This window comes from Atractosteus spatula, chromosome 7 (assembly GCF_055471065.1).
Source record: "Atractosteus spatula isolate fAtrSpa1 chromosome 7, fAtrSpa1.hap1, whole genome shotgun sequence".
In the NCBI taxonomy this organism is placed as follows: Eukaryota; Metazoa; Chordata; class Actinopteri; order Semionotiformes; family Lepisosteidae; genus Atractosteus; species Atractosteus spatula.
The window spans coordinates 48,872,569-48,895,222 of NC_142712.1; the positions used below are offsets into that span (position 1 = coordinate 48,872,569).

General features: G+C 44.2%; 1 protein-coding gene across 1 annotated transcript in view; it reads right to left on the bottom strand.

Annotated features, from left to right (window-relative positions):
• The window catches only part of adam10a (ADAM metallopeptidase domain 10a), a 94,548-nt gene that overhangs the window by 63,679 nt on the left and 8,215 nt on the right, over positions 1–22,654 (bottom strand). The window contains exon 2 of the mRNA XM_088920416.1: positions 4,931–5,081. Within this exon, the coding sequence (XP_088776542.1) occupies positions 4,931–5,081 (151 nt within the window). The remainder of the gene's footprint in view (positions 1–4,930; positions 5,082–22,654) is intronic.

A 22,654-nucleotide genomic window follows, 5' to 3' on the forward strand; every position in this document is an offset into this window, starting at 1 on the left:
TGCCCATCCAAGCGAACTGCCCCATCTAAAACATAATCGTGAGAAAGATTAACACTCAGCATTTTCATGCCTTTTCAGTCAGGCATGGGGTTCATGATCTGGACAGACTCTCGCCTTCACAGCCACGCGTTTCTCCATGAGCTGGAGCGAGGAAGGACTGAGGACGGGTCACTTTTTGGAACCCAACTCCCCCCAAGAAGCCGGAGTGAAGAGTGCTGGTGGTGCTACAGCTCCTCCAGTACGACAGGCCACCGTGGTGAAGGACAGTGCCTGAGAAGAGCTGGCACAAGGTTCAAGGAGTCTTATACTTTCTGCATGACAGGGGTGGGAGGGGGCGAGAGAAAATGGTAGAAGAAGCGTGTGGAGTTTCACCGCAATGAAAAAAATAAAAAAGTTCCTGACTGATATGACAGTGCTGCTGGATTCTCATTTCTGTAGCACTAACATCTCTCTCCAGCTCACCTGGCCATATAAAGGCCTACTACTGCAGATGGTAGACACTGACAGTGTCAATTTGAGAGTAAATAAAATAGCCAATACATTTGGAGTAAGCGTGTCAATGCAGATAAGCAGCTCCCATGCTGCGCTGCTAAACCTCTTACCTAATTAGTGGAGGCCTTTTGTTTGGAGGTTAAAAAACAAAATACAAAGCCACAAGAGTATCCAACATTAAATTACTGAGGATATGCCTGCAGAATGGGTTTATGTTTTTCCGTAGTTTCCAAAGACTTTAGGATTTATATGTACCACCGACAAGCACTGAAGACTTAAATGTTTGATTTCACATTGAATGCGACCAACAAATTCTACCTAGGCATCAACAGACATGACTGGCATGACAATGACTTACAGCACTTTTCCCAAACCGCAGCCGAGCTGGAACAATTGTAGAAAGGTTAGAAATCTGACCTAAGTCACAGACTGCTTATACTGGGAGGAGACAATGCCCTGTTTAGCTCTGGTTCAGCTTGAGGAGCAATGCATTTTATTTAGAAATGCTGAGACACAGATTAAGTTCAAATGTTCCTGTAAAACCACAAGTAAAAAAAAAAATCACAATGGAGATTCCTAGCACTTAAGCAGTCTTGCTAAAAACCGCAGAAAGCCGACACTTTGCACTACTGCAAAATAGGATATCTGCTTACACAAGACACCTGTCACTTAGTAGAATTTGGAGTGTTTGAGAAAAGCCAACTATTGCAGAAAATCCCTTTGACTGCTGGACTCAGTCTGGCTACATTTCTAGCCAGAAATACTGTAGAAATACTGAATAGAAAGTCTTTCTAAAAAAAGTGCTTGGAGAAATGAATTCTGAAAACGCTCCCTGATTTAGCACACTAGCAGTACAATCCTGAACAGCCATCAGCTGAAGAAACTGCTATATGAACAAGTTGCCTTTTCTCTCTCTCCCTCTGCAATGCTCAGTGAACCTCTGCAGATGCCAACGACAAGAACACAGCTTTGTACACATCGATTCAAACTCAACTGTTCGGCAGACAACTTAACTGAACCCTCCCCCCTATCTGGCAGAATCAGCAGAAGCTGTATCTGAGCCCAAGGCAGAAGTACAATCTTTATAAATAAGAGACTGAGCTTGCAGAGGCAATCTGAAACGCCGCTATGAATTTTAAATCTTTCTTTTTATTTCTTCGGCTGCGTCTCCTCGGATGACAGATGAGAATGAAAAATAATTATGTAGCGTTCCTCGACGCACTTAATGCAAGACGTGCTGGAGCAACCAGGGCCGAGAGAAGCCAAGAACGGAGAGATTAAATAAGGAAAAGAACATACGACGCAGAAGGCCCCTTCTCTGCCTCTCCCACCCCCTGCCAGCCCTTCCAGAAGAGGCTCCTGTGCAGGGTTTGTTACAGAAGTAGCGAGACCCTAATCCAGCAGGGTCAAGGTCAGGCTGTCTGTCTGTCAAAGTCGAGGCTCCAGCAAGCTGTCTGAAAGCACACAGGAGCTGGGAGCAGAATGTGTGCCGTGTAGAGAACCCTCAATTTGGAGGGACCAGAAAAGGGATCTTGAAGCCAAAGCTGCACTGCTTCCAACACCTGCTTACGGCACGTTACGCTGTGCAATTAGGTTAGTCAATGTCATGCTCGTGTTGCACACCAGCAGCAGAAGAAAGGGTATTACCACATCTTTCAAACCACGCCCCTGTACGAAGGCGGCTGACATCAGAGAGCGTGCTTTGACGCCTCTTTGTCCACCTGGGCCGTTACCTCACCAAGCAGTCAGGCAGTCCGGCCACAGGATTTCGACTGACCACTTGAAGTAACTAGCAGCCCTTTGTGCTCCTCAAGCATCCGATCATTTTGGGGGGGGGGGGGGGTAGTGGGCCAGTGGGACACGATATTGGGATGGTATAATGAAAAAAAAACATCTGCATTGCATTAAATATGTAATTTATTGGACTGCAGCACAGATGGCAATGGGCGCAGACAAGGATGTTGGATGAGAGGAAAAACGCAGCTGCACTTGATCAGCCTTAAGAGAAGAATCGCATTTTTCCATTTTCATAGAATCACACACTACCGTTCAAGAACCACCCATCCATTTTTGAACCGCTTCATCAAATACAGTGTCCCGGGGGAGCTGGAGCCTATCCCGACAAGAAACGAGCACAAGGCAGGATACACCCTGAACTGGGGTCCCATCCATCACAGGGCACAGACAGACACTCACGCCAGGGCCAAACTCTCCCAGAGGCCAATTAACCGACCAGCATGTCTTTGGACTGTGGAAGGAAACCCACGTTAACACGAGGAGAACATGCAAACTCCACACAGACAGCACCCCCAGGAATTGAACCCAGGGCCGCAGCAATGCTGACCACCGCGCCACCATTCAAAATGAAAGGAGCAGAATAATGCTCCACATCTTGATCGGTATGTAGGAACATATGGTCTAAAGACACTCCCTGCCTCATGTACTGGCAACTGACCAGCTAGGAAGCTACACTGTGTTGTAGATGCAGGTTATTTACTAATGCCTTTCATCATTGATTAAAGCACTGCTGCAATTTTTAACTCCAAAAGAATAAAAAAACTGAACTCATCATGTTGGCTGCTTTTATGAAGAGAGAATTTCCTCTAATGACGGGCCTTAAACAGTCTTCATGAAATGTTAATTCCATCAATGCATCACCAAGCAGGTTGGTAAAAAAAAATGGCGGCTCATTATCCCACACTAATTTATCATTCCTCTATAAAGGAAAAATGTAATAAAAGTGCTAGGAGATTTATTTCTTGATTAAAGTCCATCAGAAATCAGGTTCTTTATCATCCACCACAAAATGCTTTTCAAGAATAACTATATTTAGTCCTTTAACAACCTGCTCCATATCTGAAGTCTTTGGGCTTTTTTTCCTGAAACAGCTAGTTTTCATGGACATGTGGCGAGAAGCTGAGTGCAATTTACTAGAGGAAGCTTAAGAGAAGGGGTATACTGGATTTTGTCAAGCTAGCATCAGCTCTTTTCCTTCTACAATAGTGTCCCACAATTTTCAAGCAAAACAAAGGGTTAATAATTTTTTGAAATTTTTCTGTTCTGTTTCAAGTTGCCCTATGGCCAATGTAATTTATTTACTGCATTCCTATTGGCTGTTGTGTGCATGAAGGAGTGCAAGCTTATGTATCCTTGTGTTGACCTGGAGGAGACACAAAATGGCAGCTTCCAAATCTGAGCACATGGTAGATTGCTCCTCCCCGTTTATTATGTGTAGTCCAATAAATCACTAAACATTTGCATATAGCCAATGAGAATAAGGGGGAGGGGTCTTGAAGTCTATAAAAGCCCGGGGCAGGTAGAGCATCTGGAAGCAAGCGGCCTTTGGTTTTCCTTCCACTGTGACCGATGCCTCTTCCCGACGAGCACCAGGATTGCCTTAGTGCCAATATTAATGTTTTGGATCGAAAGAACTTTTATCTTAATTTTAAGGAATATCGATACTGTGTGTAATCAAAGCGTGCAAGTGAATGTTCTTAATGCATATCGATGACTGGTTAACTATACTGCTGCAGGTGTGAAATGCTCCGTTATTAAACATTTTGTTCTACTGACAATGCTTTACGTTTACGGCCTAAACTGGAGCATTTTTCCTCCATACAGCTACAAAAGCACTACAAAAAGACTCAATCCAGAACTCGCTAATTATAATTCAGTTTCAGTTTTTTGCCTATACATACAAATGGTGCAAGAGTGTAGTGAGTAGACAGTTTCTCCCCCCTTTACTCCAGAACAACAAGCGCACTCTTGGGGGGGAGGAGGGAATGAAAGAACAGATATTTCAACATAGTGAAATCTGAACGTGGCCATTTCCACTTGCCCATTTTACTCCAGAAATGTTTTTTTGTATGCATGTGCACATTCTAGTTTCCTCTTTTTCCCCCCTCACACTCGGAGACCATCTCTTCCAATGCCCTGCCTCAGCCAACACACTTGGAACAGAAGACAGCGGGAGGACAACCCAAAGTCTTCAGAGGAAGGGCACAGCTGCTCGTGTTGGTTGTAACTGGTTCAGATTTCTTTTTTTAAATCATGACATATGCCACATGCAAATTCTACAGCCCAAAATAAATTTAAAAGAAGGTGGCAATCACTGTTATTACTTTCGAAAGATCTCTGGGACACAAAACGAAGGGCATTGGGAAGTTCACTTGCAGGAGACGGGTGTTTGCACAAAACCATTTCAAACTAGGTGCCTCTTTAAAGCGCTGCACTGTCCACTGGCCACAACAAACGACCTTTGCCTCCTGCTAACTAGCGCCAAGAGCAGAAGTTGTTCTGCTCGGTTACCGACTTACCATTAACACAGCTCTCCCTTACTGTACAGACTGCAATGCCTCGTGTCGTTGTCTTTAAGGATGTTATGGCTGAGCCAAAAGTTCAAGAAGGAAAAAAAAAAAAAGAGAGAACATGGACTCACCTGCCATGAGCATGGAAATCCAGATGCACAAACCTCTCCTCGTGGGACAGGGCCCTCTTGGCTCGCTGGTGTTTCTGATGCAGAACATCTGTGTCATACGACAAGCCCTCATAGTGCCGGATATACTTATTCAGAGGGTTTCCATAATGACCTGCAAGACGGAGAAGACGAACAGGTAAGATGAAGAGAACTCTCTCCACTAGCAGAGCAAAGGCAAAATGAAGGCAAAAGGACTTAAGAATGTAAACAAATGCAATGAGCTAACAACAGACTCCAGTGAATGTAAATAAGTGATTTTTCAAAGTTCATCTTTTTATTAAATCCTCCATGGTTTCAGAAAAGGTCAAGAGTTTACAGAACTAAGTGGAAGTGGAGAGAAACTAGCCAGGGGATGACCAAGAAACAGTGGTCTACAAAGATGCCCTTTTGTACCATTCCTCCACTTGGCCAACCTGCCCCGCTGATGACAGGGCTTGGCTCAGTCAGTCTCCCCCTGCTCAGATAACAGAACCAAGGCAAAACGTTTTTTAAACCTACGCTGCCTTCCTAGCCTGTGTGAATGTTAACTTGCCTACAAGCAGAGGGGCAAAGGCAAGGCACTCTCTCCCAGCACACGTTCAAAGGAGAGTAAGCTGAAGTAATCTTGCTGTATATTTAATGCTATTATTGTGCCATGAGATGTATATTCCGCTCTTAGGTTTTCCACGCCAAAATAATCCGAGATCTAGATCCCTGGCCTCTAGAGTTCTCTGATCGTCTCATTACTGCCACACCTCCTAACCTCGCCTGGAGTTAGGGACTGCCGGACCTAGCTGGTGAAAAACAGTCCTGACTGGTATCTTGGCTCTTTACCGGTTCGGTTCAGTTAATTTGTCATATGCACAAGTGCAATGAAATGTTTCTTTGCATGTATGCTCCAATACAGAGACATTAAAGGAATCGCCAAAAGCAAACACAGAACAGCAGCAGCAGCAACAACAAGTTAAATAACATACAACTTAACAAAAAAAAGTCAGTGTGAGAGGAAAAAAAAACAGTGCGCGCCAGTGGTTGGGGTAGATTTCAGTAATCTGACAGTGTGGGGGAAGAGACTGTCTCTGAATCTGGAAGTTTGTGTCTTTGTGTTCCTATAATGCTTACCAGAGGCAAGGGGGGGAAAAGGTGAGAAACCAGGATGACGGATATCCTTGGCGATACTTCCAGCCTTCCTGAGACAGCAAGTTATAAAAACGTGTACATCCGTGGACATAAATAAACCAGCCAGAAAGGCTGCTGTGGGGTAGGTCCTGTGGAAACGCAAGCGGCACGCTCCCCCCGAGTCACCCCATGACAAGGAAACGACTCGCAAGACCCCGACATGCTTCGGTGTTACAACTCCCTGAGGAAGGGACAAGACAGAAGCACAACCCCCACTGCAACTACTTCAGGTTATGCAAGCTAAAGCTGATTACACACACAGCATAGCACTGATGAACAACACCACCACTCAGCTTTTTTAAACTTGGAGGCATGACCGTGCGGCAGTTAGCACGGTTGGGTCCTTTTTCGATCCCAGCCTGGGACACCTTTCTGTGCAGAGTTTGCATTTTCCCCGTTAATTCAAGTGGGGTTTTTGCTACGGCCTCCGGTCTCTTCCCCCCTTCTGTCCCGGCTAAGTTGAGTGCCGTCTCTGAATTGGGTGAGCGTGCCCATGGCCTCCAATCTGGAGGGTAGCCCCCCTTCATGCTTGCAGGACTGGCTCCAGGTTCCCAAGATCTGCCCTTGGAATAGGCAGTTTTCCCCGATAACAGATGGACAGATATCTGTGCATGTTCACTCAAAATAAGGCAATTAAGCATGAAAATCCCAGAAATTCTTCACAGCCATTTTTCCCTGGACAGCCTGCTGCATGTAAAACCCAAGATGAACTGAACTGGTGCCCCATCTGCGCCAGGAGGTTTGCTTCTTTCTCACAGCAAAAAACTGGGCAGACTGAAGCACAGCACAGCAAAGCAAATTTAATTTCACTCTGGTTCACCACCTCTCATAGCCTCACAAAACCTACCCTAGACTAGAAATGCCACCGCATCTCTGCTTACTGTACAGGTCTTCTTCTGGCAGCCCGCCTGTTAAAAACCTTCAGGCTGGGGGCAGAGCCATGGTAAAAGCAGGATGTGTCCCTTGACCTTCATGTGCTGAATGGACTCTCAGCAATCACAGAGAGCTCTGCAGTCACAAAGGAAGTCAATTCACACGGAAGCAGCACAGCAGGTCCAAGCTGCACCTGCAATTGTGTGATAAAAACTCTGCATCTCATTCCAGCTGGGAAATATTGCACTTCACGGCTGATTTATAGGAGTGTCGACAACACATTTTTATTCAGCATCAGAGGTTTCTGTTTTATACTGTACACATTTTAGGTGCACTGGAATGATTTATTCGCACCCACAAACAAATGGCCCAGATAAAGAAATGGCACCTCAGCGTACAGAACACTCTATAAATAAGACACACGTGACGCTTGGCAAATATTAGAGAACATGCAATGAAATAAAGGTTAGGGTTAAACCAAAAAAAATTAAACTGTGTGAAAACAGTTTCAGATAAAATATGGAACTGCCACTTGCACTGCGTACCAATGTGCAGGGACAATGGGAAGAGGAGCAGGGCTACAAGGGAGACTTGTCCAGGAGCTCCCCACGATTCCCGGTAAAAACAGACAGGAGGGCAGAGCAGTCCTGTAGGAGCCCTGCCGAGACCAGTCCTGGCCCCCAGAAACTGGGCACAACATTCTTCAGAGGCAAATGAATGTGAATACCGTAGTACCATCAGAAGAAGTCTGTGTGTGGGTGTGTGGGTGGGATGGAGATTTTGATAGGTATTTTAAATGTGGCTTTTTTCCTGGGTTTGACAGGACCCCTGCAGAAAATTGTCAGGTGTGGAGACTGTTAATGAGACAATACCACCATGGGGACCCTGAAGCTACAACTGGAAAGAACTATGGGCACTTTTCCAATAGGGGGTGAAGACTGCAGTCATACTGTACAGACGTACACAAACTCTTTTTAGGCTGTTTCACATCATGGATACACATTTTTTTACTAGTGCACGGAGTACGGTAGTTTCTGGAGCCCATGAGCTGTTTTAATTAAAATCAAAAGCCACTGGAAAGGCCCTATATTGATCAACAGCACAGTCGACGAGATGGCAGCCAGGTCAAATATTGAGAGGGCGCCCAGTCCAGAGGGATCAGCTTGCCCTCATCGCCAGCAGCAGCCCGTGAGCAACCAAGAACCGCCCCGCTGCACGGCACCGAGATCAATCCAGCACTTTTTACGAGCTGGAGGCTGCCGTGCAAACTGCAACGCCGAAGCAGAAAAGCAATACGATCAGCGTGGTTTCGGCTCTGTGAATCTCCTCCCACTCCAGGGCAACAGACCTGCAAGCAGCAGCAGCTGCAGCTGCAGCTGCAGCAGCACCTGGCTGCAGGTTTCTAAAAGGCTGCTGCAGCTCACAAAACCAGAAACGGGCCCGAGGAGCTTTACAGCGGGAGTCTTCTTTCATCCCCTGACCGAGCGGTCTGGCAGACTTCATTTGCATGTGAAAAAGGAGCCCGGAGTTAGCCGAGCTCCTTCAGAACGGAAGAAAATGCAGGACCAATTTCTTATCAGCATCTTCCAAGCACTGCCAATCCATGTCAAATTTACATCTGTCAAAGCCCTCTCGGCTTCTTCCCGGAGAGTAAGAAAAAAAAACTAATGGATAAGAAAAGTAAATTGCAAAGGCAGATACCATCTAACACAAAAAAATAGACCAAACAAATCTATTTAAGCAAATGCAATTCTGTTTGCCATTTTAAAGAGAAAAACAGATGTTGATTGAAGATGGGAAAGCACCAGTAAATATATTACGACCTCTCAGGATAAAGGAATAGAAGAACACAGAGAAGATCTAATAGTAATAACACTTAAAAACAAGATAATTTCCCATATTCTATCTTTTGTGGACATTCGGAATTGGGAGAGATTGACCATTTGACACTGAAATTGAAGGCCAGAATAACGGGTGTTTGTAACACTAATGAATACAACTCATGTGCCTCTCGTTCTGTTGTTGGTCTAGAATTGAGGTGCACTCATTTAAACTTTGAAAACAGGCTCTCTGTTTTTAAACTCGACTGTTTTTAAAGGAAATGTCAGAAACCTTGGTGTTGCTTTTAATTCTGGGTTTGTCATGTAAAATTAGAAACATCACAGGGGCATTCTTTCACCTGTGGAACTTTGCTCGGTTAAGGGACTTGCCCCGACGCAGAAATACTGGCACACGCTTATACTTAATCAAGATTAGCTTACACTAATGCCTTACCTGCAGGGGTATAATGTCAAGTATTCAACGGGCTTCAGTACACCCAAAATTCAGTGGCCCGTGTTCTAGCTAAAAGTACTCTAGACTGGCACATAACCCCCATCCTCTGTAAAGTGAGCTGGTTCTCTGGGAGGTTTAGAGTGAACTTGGTTCTGCTGCTCGTGTGCAAGAAACTGTCTAAATTAAAGATTATCTTGAAGGGTTACGGGTGTGGTAAACTTCATCTGCTGATGCAGACTGTCGTATACTGCAAAACATTAGGCTCCACACAGCAGGAGACGTCTCGGGCAGCTCCAGGACCAGGGCAAAGTCTAACACTGTTGCCTTTCTTTGTTTAACGGCGTATGTTTCCGCAATAGTGTTTAATATGAAATTTAGGTCTACTCGTGGCATGATTGAGTATGTTTAAACGTTTTCTCCCGCCCCCTCTTTCTTTAGATATTTGGTACTCGTATCTTCACTCCTGCACCTCTGTTTTCTGAGGTGACAGTAAGTAATATAACGTGCGAAATTGTAGAATTGCAATAAGAGCAATATAGTTTTGTATGGGAGAGGGAAGCCCTGTGTAACATGATTCTGCCGTTTATATTTAACCGGTCTGATACCGGTTCTTAGCTCTTAGCTCTTCCTAGGAAACTCGGAACGTTACTTTCCCTTGAATGTTGGCGCACAACAGAGGGCGTGTCGGCTCCGACCGCGAGCTGCGACTGACGGCGGCGTCGCTGCCGCTCCCGCGCGCCGTGCGCGAGCCCTGCGGCGCTGGCCACGCCCCCCCCCACCGCCGCTCCTCTTCCGGCTCGCCCCCAGCCCGCAGCCGGAAAACACGAAACAAGAGGCATCGGGTTGTTGTTATGTGGCTGAAGAGCCCCGCGATACTGTACAGGAGTAAAAAGACACTTTTGACAGGTGCTTGGCCACACAGCGTTCTCGCTGACATGCGAGGATTGCAAGATGGAAGTGGGACACGTTATGGGAATGTCCAGCTTGTTATCCGACACGTCTGTTCGAAACGACTCCTTCATGAAACCTTTATACAACTGTCACTTGCGACGACGTATGACAGAGGTCTCCCCTCTGTGAACGGCAAATGGGGGGAAAAAAGCAACGCGCAGTAGACCCCGGTTTCTGGCTTTAAATTCCCATATTCTCAGAAAAGACGTGTATTTTGCCGTCGGGGTATCCGATCATCTAAGGAGAAAGTAAACCACAAAGACTGAAATTGAAATAAGGATCACTCCACTGTTCTGTATGATGGACACGCCCCAGCCAGACTTAAGGAGATTCCTGCAAAGCTGCTGCCATTCCAGTTTTATCCTCGTTTACCTGCGTTCTTCTTCCTTACCACAATAGTTACAGTATTCGTACAAGGCAGTTGGAACAGGATAAGAATTCAATGAACCACAAAACCGGGGATATCTTCCCCAAGAACTGCCATTGCAGCAAATGTAAGAACACCCCTGCCATAGTTTTTTAAAAAGAATCAAAGTGATTCAAATTAATAAAAGCAAACTGGAGCCCTTCGTTATAGCGTAGTCGAGACGGAGATGTGTTTGCAGGTATGTGCTTTTTGGGTGGCGTGCAAGTGATCACATGACTCCTGTCCTGGAGTCCTAGCACTGGTTGCCTGTCAGGTTTTGAGTCAACTTCAAAATCCACATGGCTCTGCATGGCTGGGCACCTCAGTATCTATCTGACTTATTATCACTCTACTCCCCACCTTGTAACCTTCGTTGATCTGCCTCTGGTCCTGCTCCATTTTCTAATGGCCTTACTCTACCTCCAACTGCTCGTGTTCCTTATAGATTTATTTCAGAACCTGCAATCTTTATAACTTTTATTATACCTTCTGTATAATAAAATATGCTACTTTAAAAGGCACTATATAAAATGGAGCTTGTTATTTGTTTGCACTGCACTGTGTCGGTGCCGGTTGTTCATTACTGTACAGGTAGATGAATCTGTTGCAGACAGAAACGGCCCCACTGCACTCACACACAGGTGGACAGCAGGCACGGTCAAGGGGTACACAGGATGCCGCCCACATGGGACTGGAGCCCAGGCAGCTGGGGTTAACACCTTCGGTAACTGGGTATGAAATTCTCAGAAAGGCCTCACCATCAGCTGCATACCACCCCTGCATTCCTGGAAGAAAGATTTCCCTTTTCTTTGAAATGAGCTGCGCTGCCTGTTGGCCAGGTGAACTGCTCACAAGATTGATTTACTCCCTCCAAGCTTACAAGCAGGTTTATACGGGAGACAGAAAAATAAAACTTATCAGGAAAACAAAACTGCCCAAATGGATTAGTCACAATCATAAGATTGTGATTTCACAATTTTCTAGGTGCATTTCCCAGATATTATTTTCTTATGCAACTGGGGTATTGCAATACGTAGGTCGTTAATTGTTACACATTACAAAAGGAGCTAGCTTATACCATGCTTACAAAAAAATAGGATTTATTATATAAAAATCTAAGTGCAGAAGATGCTCTATTAAATATTTGTTTGGAGATCTGCCCCTCAACAACAACAGGATATTAGTGTTGACAAACTGAGCCAGAGCTGCACAGTTCACAGACATTAATCCCAAAGGACCAGGCTAACCTTGTTAAATAACGCCACTTCCCCTTTAAGGAAAAGTCCAGGAGATGTCTTTTCAATGTATAAACAGCCCAAGGAAAAAAATATGCTATGAACTCAATAGGTCACAAGGCACTGCATTCACAATAAGGGTTCATTTAATACAGCACAGGATCACACGAGATGGCATTGAACAAACCACATTATACAGTAGATCCAAAGTGTGTGGGAGTCACGCCTCTCAGACAAGAATAAGTCTCAACTTTAGACACGCCTAGAATAGCAAATACACTTTTACACAAAACACTGTAATTCTCCCTAAACAGGTCAGACTACAGTAAAATGCACCAAAAATGTATCTACTACATGTAGATAAAAAAAAACAATGATCTTAGCTACACAACTCTTGAGTTTCTCTACCTTACACCCAGGGAATTCCTCAATCCACCAAGACAACAGAACGTTCAAGCTACTAAAATGCTGCTTGTTCATTAACACAAGAATCTAGTTTTATAAAGACGCTGATCTCTTAAGTACAAGTCAAGAATATTAGAGTAGTAGTTCACTTCATGTTGTAAGGTATTTAAACTGAACTTCGCAGTTCGCAGATAATGAATGAGCTGCTGTATCGATTTTTTGAACAGAAAAACTCTGCGCAACACAACACGGTGGGGAAACGAGATCTTTTATTGGCCTCGTAGCACTGAGCGCTCTAAACTGCAAATGAATTGAAATGGTTCAATCCGCAAACAACCTTAAAAACCGCCCCCTGCTCAGACTGAACTACGAAAATCAAGCTGCTCTAAATGACAAGGTGAAGCCTGGGCCCAACCGGTCCTTCTGCGTTCTGCTGTGCTCTCGCCCACCCCATTACCGAAGACAGGAAGATTAATTCCCAGCAGGACTTCAGCTGCTCCGAGTCGCCGTGACGGTGAACCAGAAACAAGAGGCGATGATAATGTTTTAGGGAAAAGGGGCCATTATCTCTGCAATAATCTACTTAAAATTCCAATGAAAAAAAAAAAAGACTTCATTTAAAACCCATAAATTACCGCAGAGCTCAGTGTAAATGAACCTAATCCCAGTCCTCAAGTCCCTTACACAGCAAGGACCGCTCACGAGAGCGAGAGCTGGGCACGTTTTGCGTAGTTTCTGATTAAATCACGCGTGCCTTTTGAAGAAAATATTCCAAACGAAAACAAAACGTGCGCTTTTCACACCGTGAACATTTAAACTATTGCCCTTTTGAGTTTTTGACAGGGGAGGCTGCCGTGTCATTCGAGGCGGCGTCATTGTGGAAAGCCGACAACTTCCTGTAAAGCGCTTGGCCCTGCCGTGCAAGAGAAGAGGAGCAGTCGAGCAGCCAGGAATGTCTAAGAGAAACCAGCTGACATGCAGCTTCAGCCTGGAGCCAGAGCAGGAACAGAAATGAGCGCTTTCACCTGCCTGCTCTAACAAGGCCTCTGCACTTCGCTGCACAAATCTGGTTAACCATTTCATTTGGCCTGACACTGTCGTAACCCCTTCCAGAATGAAAAACTGCAAATACAGAAAAGCTTAGACTAACTGATCTCGTATGACAACAGCGCAAGGTCATGCTGTGCAGTAAGGCTGCTTTGGGCAGGACATGTCCAGACAGGACACCATGATGATAGGAGTTAGAGCATACTTCTCGCATTTCATTTCACCAATGAGAGCCACACTTCAGAAACATTCTCACTGGAAACCCCCAGTAATCATTAACAAAACTCATCCTTCACCCACAGAATCAATACAGCACAGCAGCATGCAAATTGTTCAAGCGTTCATAACGGACAAATACACAAATCTGTGAATCCATACACACAATGCTGTGGCACTTGGGAGCTCAGAACAGGTTTTCCACCCTTAAAACACACCAAGTCTGGTAAATCGCTGTCGATTTCGTCATCGCTACTAACACTCAGACGTCACTTGTTTGTGTCCAAGGCGAAACCTCAGATACGGGGCGCTGGGGGAGTGGAGAGCAGACGGACACTATGAGTCATCCCCGCTAGACAGCAGCAGGCGGGGCTAATGGAAGTACTGTATGCCTGACACACACAGAGGAGGAGATCTAGGAAAAAGCTACCTGGTAGGTTTTGTGGGGGTGCTACAGGTGCTGGTGCACAACACTGGAGCAGTTAAGTACATGACAGGCAGCTGCTTCACTGACAAAAAGATGGCAGGAGAGATTATGAACTAGGGTTGCAGTCCATGAAATTAAGCAGACATTACTCAGTAGACTTCAGGGCCAAAACTTAGCTCTTCAATAAGTCACGACAGTGCATCGATGATGCATTTTTCACTTCACCGTTGGGCAGTACATTGAAAGCTTATGCAGTTATGTTCACTGAAGAGCTTTTATTTCGAGGGACCAAGGCAGATATGTTTGCACAAAGACCCTTTGTGTCGGGTCCAGGAGCGGTACTGCTCTGTATGGACAATTGTTCGAGCTGCAACAAATGCTTTTGGTCACAAATAGGGAAAAAAAAAGTGCTCATATGAAAAACAAGCGCACACTGCCTCTTCATTCTGGAATCTCACTTGCACAGGGAAGCTCGCTAAAAAGACAACGCATGACAGATTTTCACAACAAGCACCGTTTGTTTGGGCATAAAACAATTCAGCCATTTTCTCTTCTCAAGATGAAACTTCAACACAATAAACTTATTGCTAATAACACAGAACTTCAGGAAAGTCGTTAGGCCCCCCTCATTCAGACACCAACAGCAGAGCAAGGTGTCTGATCGATTACCAGTCACCATAGGAGGAAAGGCAGATTTTCAATCAAAATAAAGTCCCGATTCTTCTCCAGTGCTCCGGATACATGCCAAAAATTAAAACAAAGAATCTCAATACAGAACTAAAGAAACTAACTCTTCAACTACCACATTACCTCCACTGCAGGACCAAGAGAAGGGAATAATACAGCAGACAACTGAACTGTGTTTAAATTGCACATTTAGGACAATATTAATAACTTTTTATTTTAATATCCAGTATCCGTTAGCCAATAATCTGGGATAAAAGGAAAAGATACCACTGGTACCACCTCTGTAGCCTGATTTTGTCTGACCTCAGAAATTAAGCAAGGCTGGGCCCGGTCTGTGGTGGGATGGGAGACCACCACAGGGTATGGATCTTACCCAATGGTCCACAAGCAGGGGTTTGATCATTTGTCCCGGCTAAACTCCACGGGGCTCGTAATTCAACTGGTGAAGCAAACCCAAGGTTCTCCACAAGATCTTCTGTGCAGTGGGGCCACTGGTGCAGAATGACTGCCACATGTCGCCTACACGGGTGTTTCACTTCAGTGCAACCAGCACTCAGTGTGCCTGCGGGAATAACTTGCACCTGTTCAGAATAAAGAGCTCATCTTTTCTCTGGCACTAAAGCCCTGATGCCAGAAGGTGAGATCAGCACATAATGGGTAAGTAACTCGGTGCTTCTTGTCTTCTTCTGGGTCCACAACCTTCCTTGAACACATGACCCAACGGACTTGGTCCCCCGACCGAGACTCGGCAGAACTACCCGTCACCCGATATCTCTTTGGTCCTTCTGGGTTTAAAACCAGAGGCCCCCAGGAAGGGCCTCACCATCTTCTTCCTCCCCATCGCGAGTAAGTGTGTTCTGCAGCGCTCTGCGATTGCCCTTTCTCTCGAGCACACGGAGCCCGAGGTGGCGTGGCTGAGTGCTCTCCCACAGCAGGTGCTAAGCAAGCTTGAGTCAGACTGGGGCCAGAGAGGGCAGAACACAGCCCAGATCTGTAGAAACGCCAGGAAGGCAATCGCAATACCACAATTCTCGTGCTCCAAAGGAAACCTGCTTGTGTAAGGGAAACCGTGATATTTGGCGTAATGCTTGCAGGGTTGTGGAGGAGATTAAAACCCAGGTTTTTTCAAAGGTCCTCCTCGATCATCTGTATGAAACTCTAAGCAAATATCCCGGGATCCCCCCCCACACGGGAACTGAAAACTCACTCAGGCACTCAATTTGTTTGGAAACTGCACCAATCACATCCGGAAAACACTGCAGACCTGGGTGTGTGTCATGCAACTTCACAAAACCCGAAACCTGAACCTTGCGAGAGGCTTTGCAACGCCCATTTCCTAATAAGAGGAAATGTTTTCAAAGGCCACGCCATCATTTTAGTTTCAGTTTAGATATTGACAACAGCTCAAGCTGTGTGACACCAGGAAATAAAAGAACAGAACAATAAACCTCAGGAAGTTAAAGGATGGGGAGTCCAGGATGTACAGGGGTTCAAAGACTGATAATGGATATCATTCACTGCCCATCCTGTGGAAAAACAAGCAGTTGACCCTTCAAGTGAAGACACCCCCGAACTTTAATCAAATCAACAAAGCAGCTCAATACTGTAAGCGGCTTCTAGTTTCAAAACAACATTCATGACACATCTTTAGGCTTTGATTAAACGGCCTGATCAAGGACAGTAAAGGCCTTACCGTTTTGCCTAACACAGGTTTAAATCTACCCATCAAAAATCCAAAAAAGGGTTTCAGAATCTTTGCTTACAGAGCATATAACAAAAAAAACAACTAAAAACTGAGGCAATTTTTTTGTTTAAATAAGGGTTTAATAGACACCATATGAATGAACATTTTACTATAAATTGAGGTTCTATAGTTATTCTCCAGTAATACAGTGGTGTTCTTAGTAACTTAACATTCAGCAGAACCTCAGTTTATGGTAAACTGATGATTAATAGAATATCTAAGTTTTGTAAATGCAGGTTTAATAATCTAAGGAATAACCAAAAATCCCACAAGCCTTACACCGCAAGTTCGGAACTGTGTGCAGCTCAAGACAATTCTGGGTTAATCATGGCTTATCCACTTGAGCTTTAAGAAAGGACAATCCATGCTCAAGCAGTATTTCAAGGTCCACGTACGGAGGTCAGGTCAGGTGTTGAGAACGTTCCAGGGCTACTCCTTTCTCCATGCAACGGCTCTCAGTGTTTCGACACCCGAGTGTACGAGTACCTCTTTGAAACAACACCTGGTTCAGGATTCACTTTCCATCCTGCTTCTGTGTCTCAGAATCCCAGTTCCAGCTACAGGGACACAACAGCGATCAATGATTATATATTTATAAAACTCCCCAGTATTTAAATATCTTACATCCCGCTACAGAGCCTGAACTACCCCCTTGCAAGCTGCAAGTCTATAAACAAGTAGACTGGCTGCATCACTTGTCCAGATTCACTCTGGCAAGCTCAGAGCCAGCAGTGTGATGACTAGGAGAGCCTGCTCTCTTCACAGTGGCTCCTAAGCCCTAATCAGGGAATGCGGCACACCTTGCGGAGCAGAAAGAATATACAGTAGGGGACTCTACATCTCCAACATGTGCGGGCTGGTCCAGGAGACACTAGAAGGGTTAGCAGAAGGTTCTTCAGGCAACATAACACAGGAAAGAACCAGCCGGAGAGGGGGCTCTCAGCCTCTTTGGCCTGGAGGACTACGTCTGTAATCTAGCTTAGAATAAGGACCACACAAGGCTCATCAGACCCTAAAAGCCCCACACAAGAAATTCCAAATACAGAGCTTGTATTGTGAGGTGCACAAAGACAATGTTCAATAAGAATTTAGTCGGGACAGTTCCATGGACAAGTTGACCTGGAGTGAGATTTTGATTTTGTGCACAAGAGGAAAGCTTTCCGGGCTCTGCTGCAATCTCCTGGTGTGTAGGTGCAATGACCTCCGAGTCCTCCGAGCCTGGTCAGAGAGCCCCTAAGTCGGGAGACGTGCAGGCCAGACAGCTGGTATGGGGTGTAGGAGGTACGCCGAGAAGAGGACTCTGACCCCTCCTGTCCACGTGCCCACGGACGCAGGGCAACGCCATGGACTGACCTCTGCAGCCATGGGGGTTTCAATCTGCTGCAGAGGCTGTGCTCGGAAATGCCACACAACCCCATCCCCAGAAAATCCCTCTCCTCACAAACTGGCCAATTCCTTGAAGAATCTCTTTCCCTCCCCCTTCGTCTGTTTGAAGAGATGCTGGCAGTGCAAGATCGGACCACAAAACGAACTGCTGTGGCTTTAAGCCTGAGGAAACCACCACAGGTACAGCCAGAGAGTGAACATGCACGCAGCTCATTTCAAACACATCCTGTTTTCTCGCAAATCATTCCGTGCCTGTGAAAAACCGGCACGAATGACGCAGACGAACTGGGTTTTGAAAAACATGCAGCATCACTCCGCAGAACCACACCTTGTTAACACTCAGAACAAAACTGAGAAAGGTCCCAACTGTGATTCCACAGTCTTACCGAAATACGATAAATTCCACTTAAAATTTAACCCCAGCCTGTGATCTTTTAAATCAGCTTCCGTCTTGTGCGCCACAAAAGTAAAATCTTAGTTACGTGGCGAAGGGTCATACCATTTGATGCTTTCAACATTGGAACAAAAAATAAAAGATGTGCATGTAAAGTTGTAGATGAAGTTCATCTTGCCAAAGAGCACCAAAACAGACCTCAGATATCACTGCTTCCCCCAACACAATGGCCACAGACTGGAGAGCTACCCTCTCCAAAGGTCAAAGGTAGAATCACTGTACATAACAGTATGATCACAGGAGTCCACCAACCACCCAGTATTGAGGTACTGCCATTAGAAATGCTCAGTACACAAATGCAGAGGGTATCTTGAAGAATTCTTCTCCTTGATGTCAGCGCAAGATCCAAGTACTAGTGCTTCAATTTTCATGTGCAATGGATAGATACTAGAAATAGCTAGAAAACATACCAAAAAAAAACATATGCACATTTATACTTAATTACACCAAAGTGCACAGCAGTAATTCAGACAATGACACCTTGACTCTTATTGAACTGCTAGAAAGACGTACTGCAGGATTAGAACTGGCACAACCTCTCTGTCAGTGCACTTCTGTTAACAGCGTGCTACAACAAAGAAAATAATAACTCAACACCAGAGTTTCATTGCATAAATGCTCCCCGATTACAAATACGGTATAACACAACTGTGTGTTGAAACGATAAAGGGTTTCAAATGTTTCAAAACAGCAAGATCCTGTAAAGCTAAAGCTGATGTTTCGCACAAAGGCAAACAAAAGACATCCTCCCCATTGAGTGCCTCAGATATCTGAGATCCATGAAGATCCTCATGTCACCTTGATTGACTCTTTTTGATTTGCTCAGCTGAGTTATCGCACTGAAAATCCTCCACATCCCCAGATCCGGCACGGAAAAGAGAAAGCTTGAGTTTTAATTACACCTTTTTCTTTTCGGAAAAGGACAAATCACAGCTTTCGGTTTTGAGTCTAGCCAATAACATTTCTCCCATCCCTCAGCTGAAGCAGATTAGCCAGGATTATGCATTCAGTCTGAATAATTCATCCGCAGCCCTCAAGGTATACTACAGTTTCCACTGCTTTCAATAATAGTCTTGTTTTAGCTTAAATAACATGGCAGGCTTTGCCTTCACACTGTTTCCATAGACAAAAAAAACTCAGCTTTCAATCCTTCAAAAAACAAAACAGAATTGAGGGTTTTAATAAACCTTACTCAGAGCTACAGTAAGAAGTTCCTCTTTCCCAGAAAATGGCAGGTGCACTTATCTAGTCTTTCACAATTTCCAGCAAACTGATGGTTTATTACTCAGTTTCCAGCCCAACTGCTACAAAGGTGATGTCACCCTACCACATCCATTTATATTACATGATGGCAAAAATCACAATCAGAGTGAAACACTAGGTTTGGAATAACATGAAGAGGGCAGAAAATTATCAGTCATTTTGCTGTAGTACATGAATTATGACTTAACTACAAAACAAAATGGGCAGAGCGTAGTCTGTTCTATACAAAGACCTCTGCACAGGAAAGGGAATATAGAATTGTACAGTAGGTATAGAAAGTCACCACCCTCTTTCAAAATGTTCAACTTTGTTGCCCTAAAGCCCAAAAAGACAACAAATAAAATCAGACTTTTTTCAGTTTTGTTTACAAATTGTACCTTCCAACATCCAAGTGCAAAAAAGCACATAAAAAAGACAAAAAAAATAGAATAACTGGGTTGGATAAGAGAACAGTTAATACTTGTTGGAAGCACCTTTTGCTTGAATTGCAGCCTTGAGTCTGTTTGGATACATCTCTACTAACTTTGTACACCTAGACAGAATTGTTCAAGCTGCATGACTGTTGATGGACTGCCCTCTTCAAGTCATTCCAAAGATTTCTGATGGGATTTAGGACGGGGCTCTGAGTAGGCCACTCATGGACAATCACCTTCCTGTCCTTCAGCCACTGTACGGCTGCTTTGGTGGTGTGCTTTGGGTCACTGTCATGTTGAAACCAGATGGTGAACCATCTTCCCATTTTCAACCTCCTGGCTGAGGGCTGCAGGTTTTCTTTAAGAATTTACCTGTATTTTGCACCATCCATCTTCCCTTCTATCCTGACAAGTGCCCCAGTCCCAGCTGAAGAGAAACGCCCCCAGGATGCTTTACTGGCGGAATGGTTTTCTTTGGATGGTAAGACGTATTGGGTTTTCACCAGATGCACCGTTTTGCATTCCAGCCAAAAAGTTCAATTTTGGTCTCATCTGACCACAGCATCTTTAAGGTGCTTTTTAGCAAAAAGCATAAAACGAGAGTTGATGTGGCTTTTTTCTTGCCACCTTCCCATACAGGCTAGATTTTTTGGAGCACTTGTGATGTTGTCACGTGCACACAATAACCAGTCTTTGCCATAAAGGCCTGTAGCTCGTTCAAAGTTGCCATCAGCCTCTTGGTAGCCTCTCTGATCAGTCTCCTTCTTGCTCGGTCATCCAGTTTGGAGGGATGGCTTGACCTAGGCAAGGTCTGGGTGGTGCCATACACCTTCCACTTCTTAATGATGGTCTTGACTGAGCTCCATGGGATACTTAAAGCCTTTGAAATCTTTTTATACCCATCTTCTGACTTGTGCCTTTCCACAACTTTATCTCGAAGTTCTTTTAAAAGCACCTTTCCACCCATAATAGATTCTTTGCTTTGAAATGCACTTACAAGCAGTGGAATTAAAATTAATTAAATTTTAATTAATTTAAATCACCGCAATTGATCACAGGTGGGAGCCAATTAGTTTGTTGTGTGATCTGTAAGGTGATTGGCTATACTTGAGCAAGTTTACAAATGCAATTGTGAGGTTGATGTTCACTTATCCAAATAAGGTATTTTAAGATTGTAATATTAATTAATTTTCAGAATGTTTTAGAATTTTATTTTCACTTGGCTAATGAGGGTTACTGTGTGTAAATAAAAATGGAGCAAGCCTAATTTAATTGGTTTTTATTTTCAGCGTGTCATACAACAAAAGGTACAAATTCTGAAAGGGGGTGGTGACTTTCTATACCCACTGTAAATGTATACCAAAGCCACCAAGCCCCTTCCTATACTAAGTTTTTAGACTATAGCCTTATTTTAGATAAAACATGCAGCTCGTTGTACAAAGGCTCAAAGTATTTACTTGTACAAGAGCCCTGAAAAACCTTTGAGCGTTCTGAAGTGAATCTCTGACTCCTCCCTCTACAGCAGGGGTCAAAAACCTATGGCAGGCATGCAAAGAGATTTTTAACAGCATGTTCAATAAAAGCCTAATAAACCACGAAGAAACACAGTTTAAAAAATGATATTATCCATACTTGACTATTCTGTAATACCCTACAACACGTTACCCAATAAAAGCTCCTTGGCATAGAAAAAACGATTCACTTGGTTTATTTACTGCATAGATTTTAGCAGGGCTAGCCTGTTTTCACAATCCGTGCAGTTTGTAACATTTTTCACACTTAAGGGTAAAGTCGGACATTTGAGACAAAATGGCGGTCACAAAACAAAGCTAAATGTTTGCTTATTTCAGCCATTTCGGAGAGATGAATATGAATTGGTTCAACATAAAGACAATTTGTATTCAATGTTGTACACTGATAAAAAATGGGCTGCAAAACTAATGTTTCTAGTCAACATCACCACGCATCTAAATGAACTCAAACTCCATCTGCAGGGAGCAGATCTGACTGTTCCAGGCTTTTTTGAAACGTGCCAGGCATTTCTTGCCAAACTTATCATTTTTCCTCAGGACACTGGCATGTCACCTTTCCACTTTTCCCCAACAACTTTCAGAATATTGCACCGTCCTTGTAGATGAGTGTACAATCGAAACCTGATATCAGAATTTAGTCAGATTTCAGGATCGCCAACACTTTGTCCCGATGTTTTCTTTTTCGATTAAACCTAACAGTTCCGATTCTAGAGATGTGGATTTTTCAGCAACACACGCTAAATGGCAAGATCCACGTATTAATTTTGGCTATTATTATATTTTGATATATTTCATTAATCAAAATGCACATAGTGCTAATATTGACATTAAAACAAGTACCAATGGCATGCAAATATATCAGCTAACTCCTAGCACACCCTTCTGAAAGGTTGCTGACCCCTACTCTACTGCATCAAGCCTGGTCTACATCCTTTAAAAATCACAGTTACAATAACACCCTGTGACAGGCTTTGTTTCAACTAAAGAACCCACATCTCCTCAAGCAGTACGAGATGCACATGCAAAGAATCTAAGCCCAAGGGAAATGCAACTATACTCCGGACAAAACAAGTTCACAATAAGCAGAGATAGAACACAAAACTGAAATTTGAACAAGAAGAGGAATGGAGAGACCAGAAAATCCACCTTTAAGACATTTAAGACGTACGCAACCACCATTTGTGATACAATGAGCAATGTCATAGCAAGGTCTC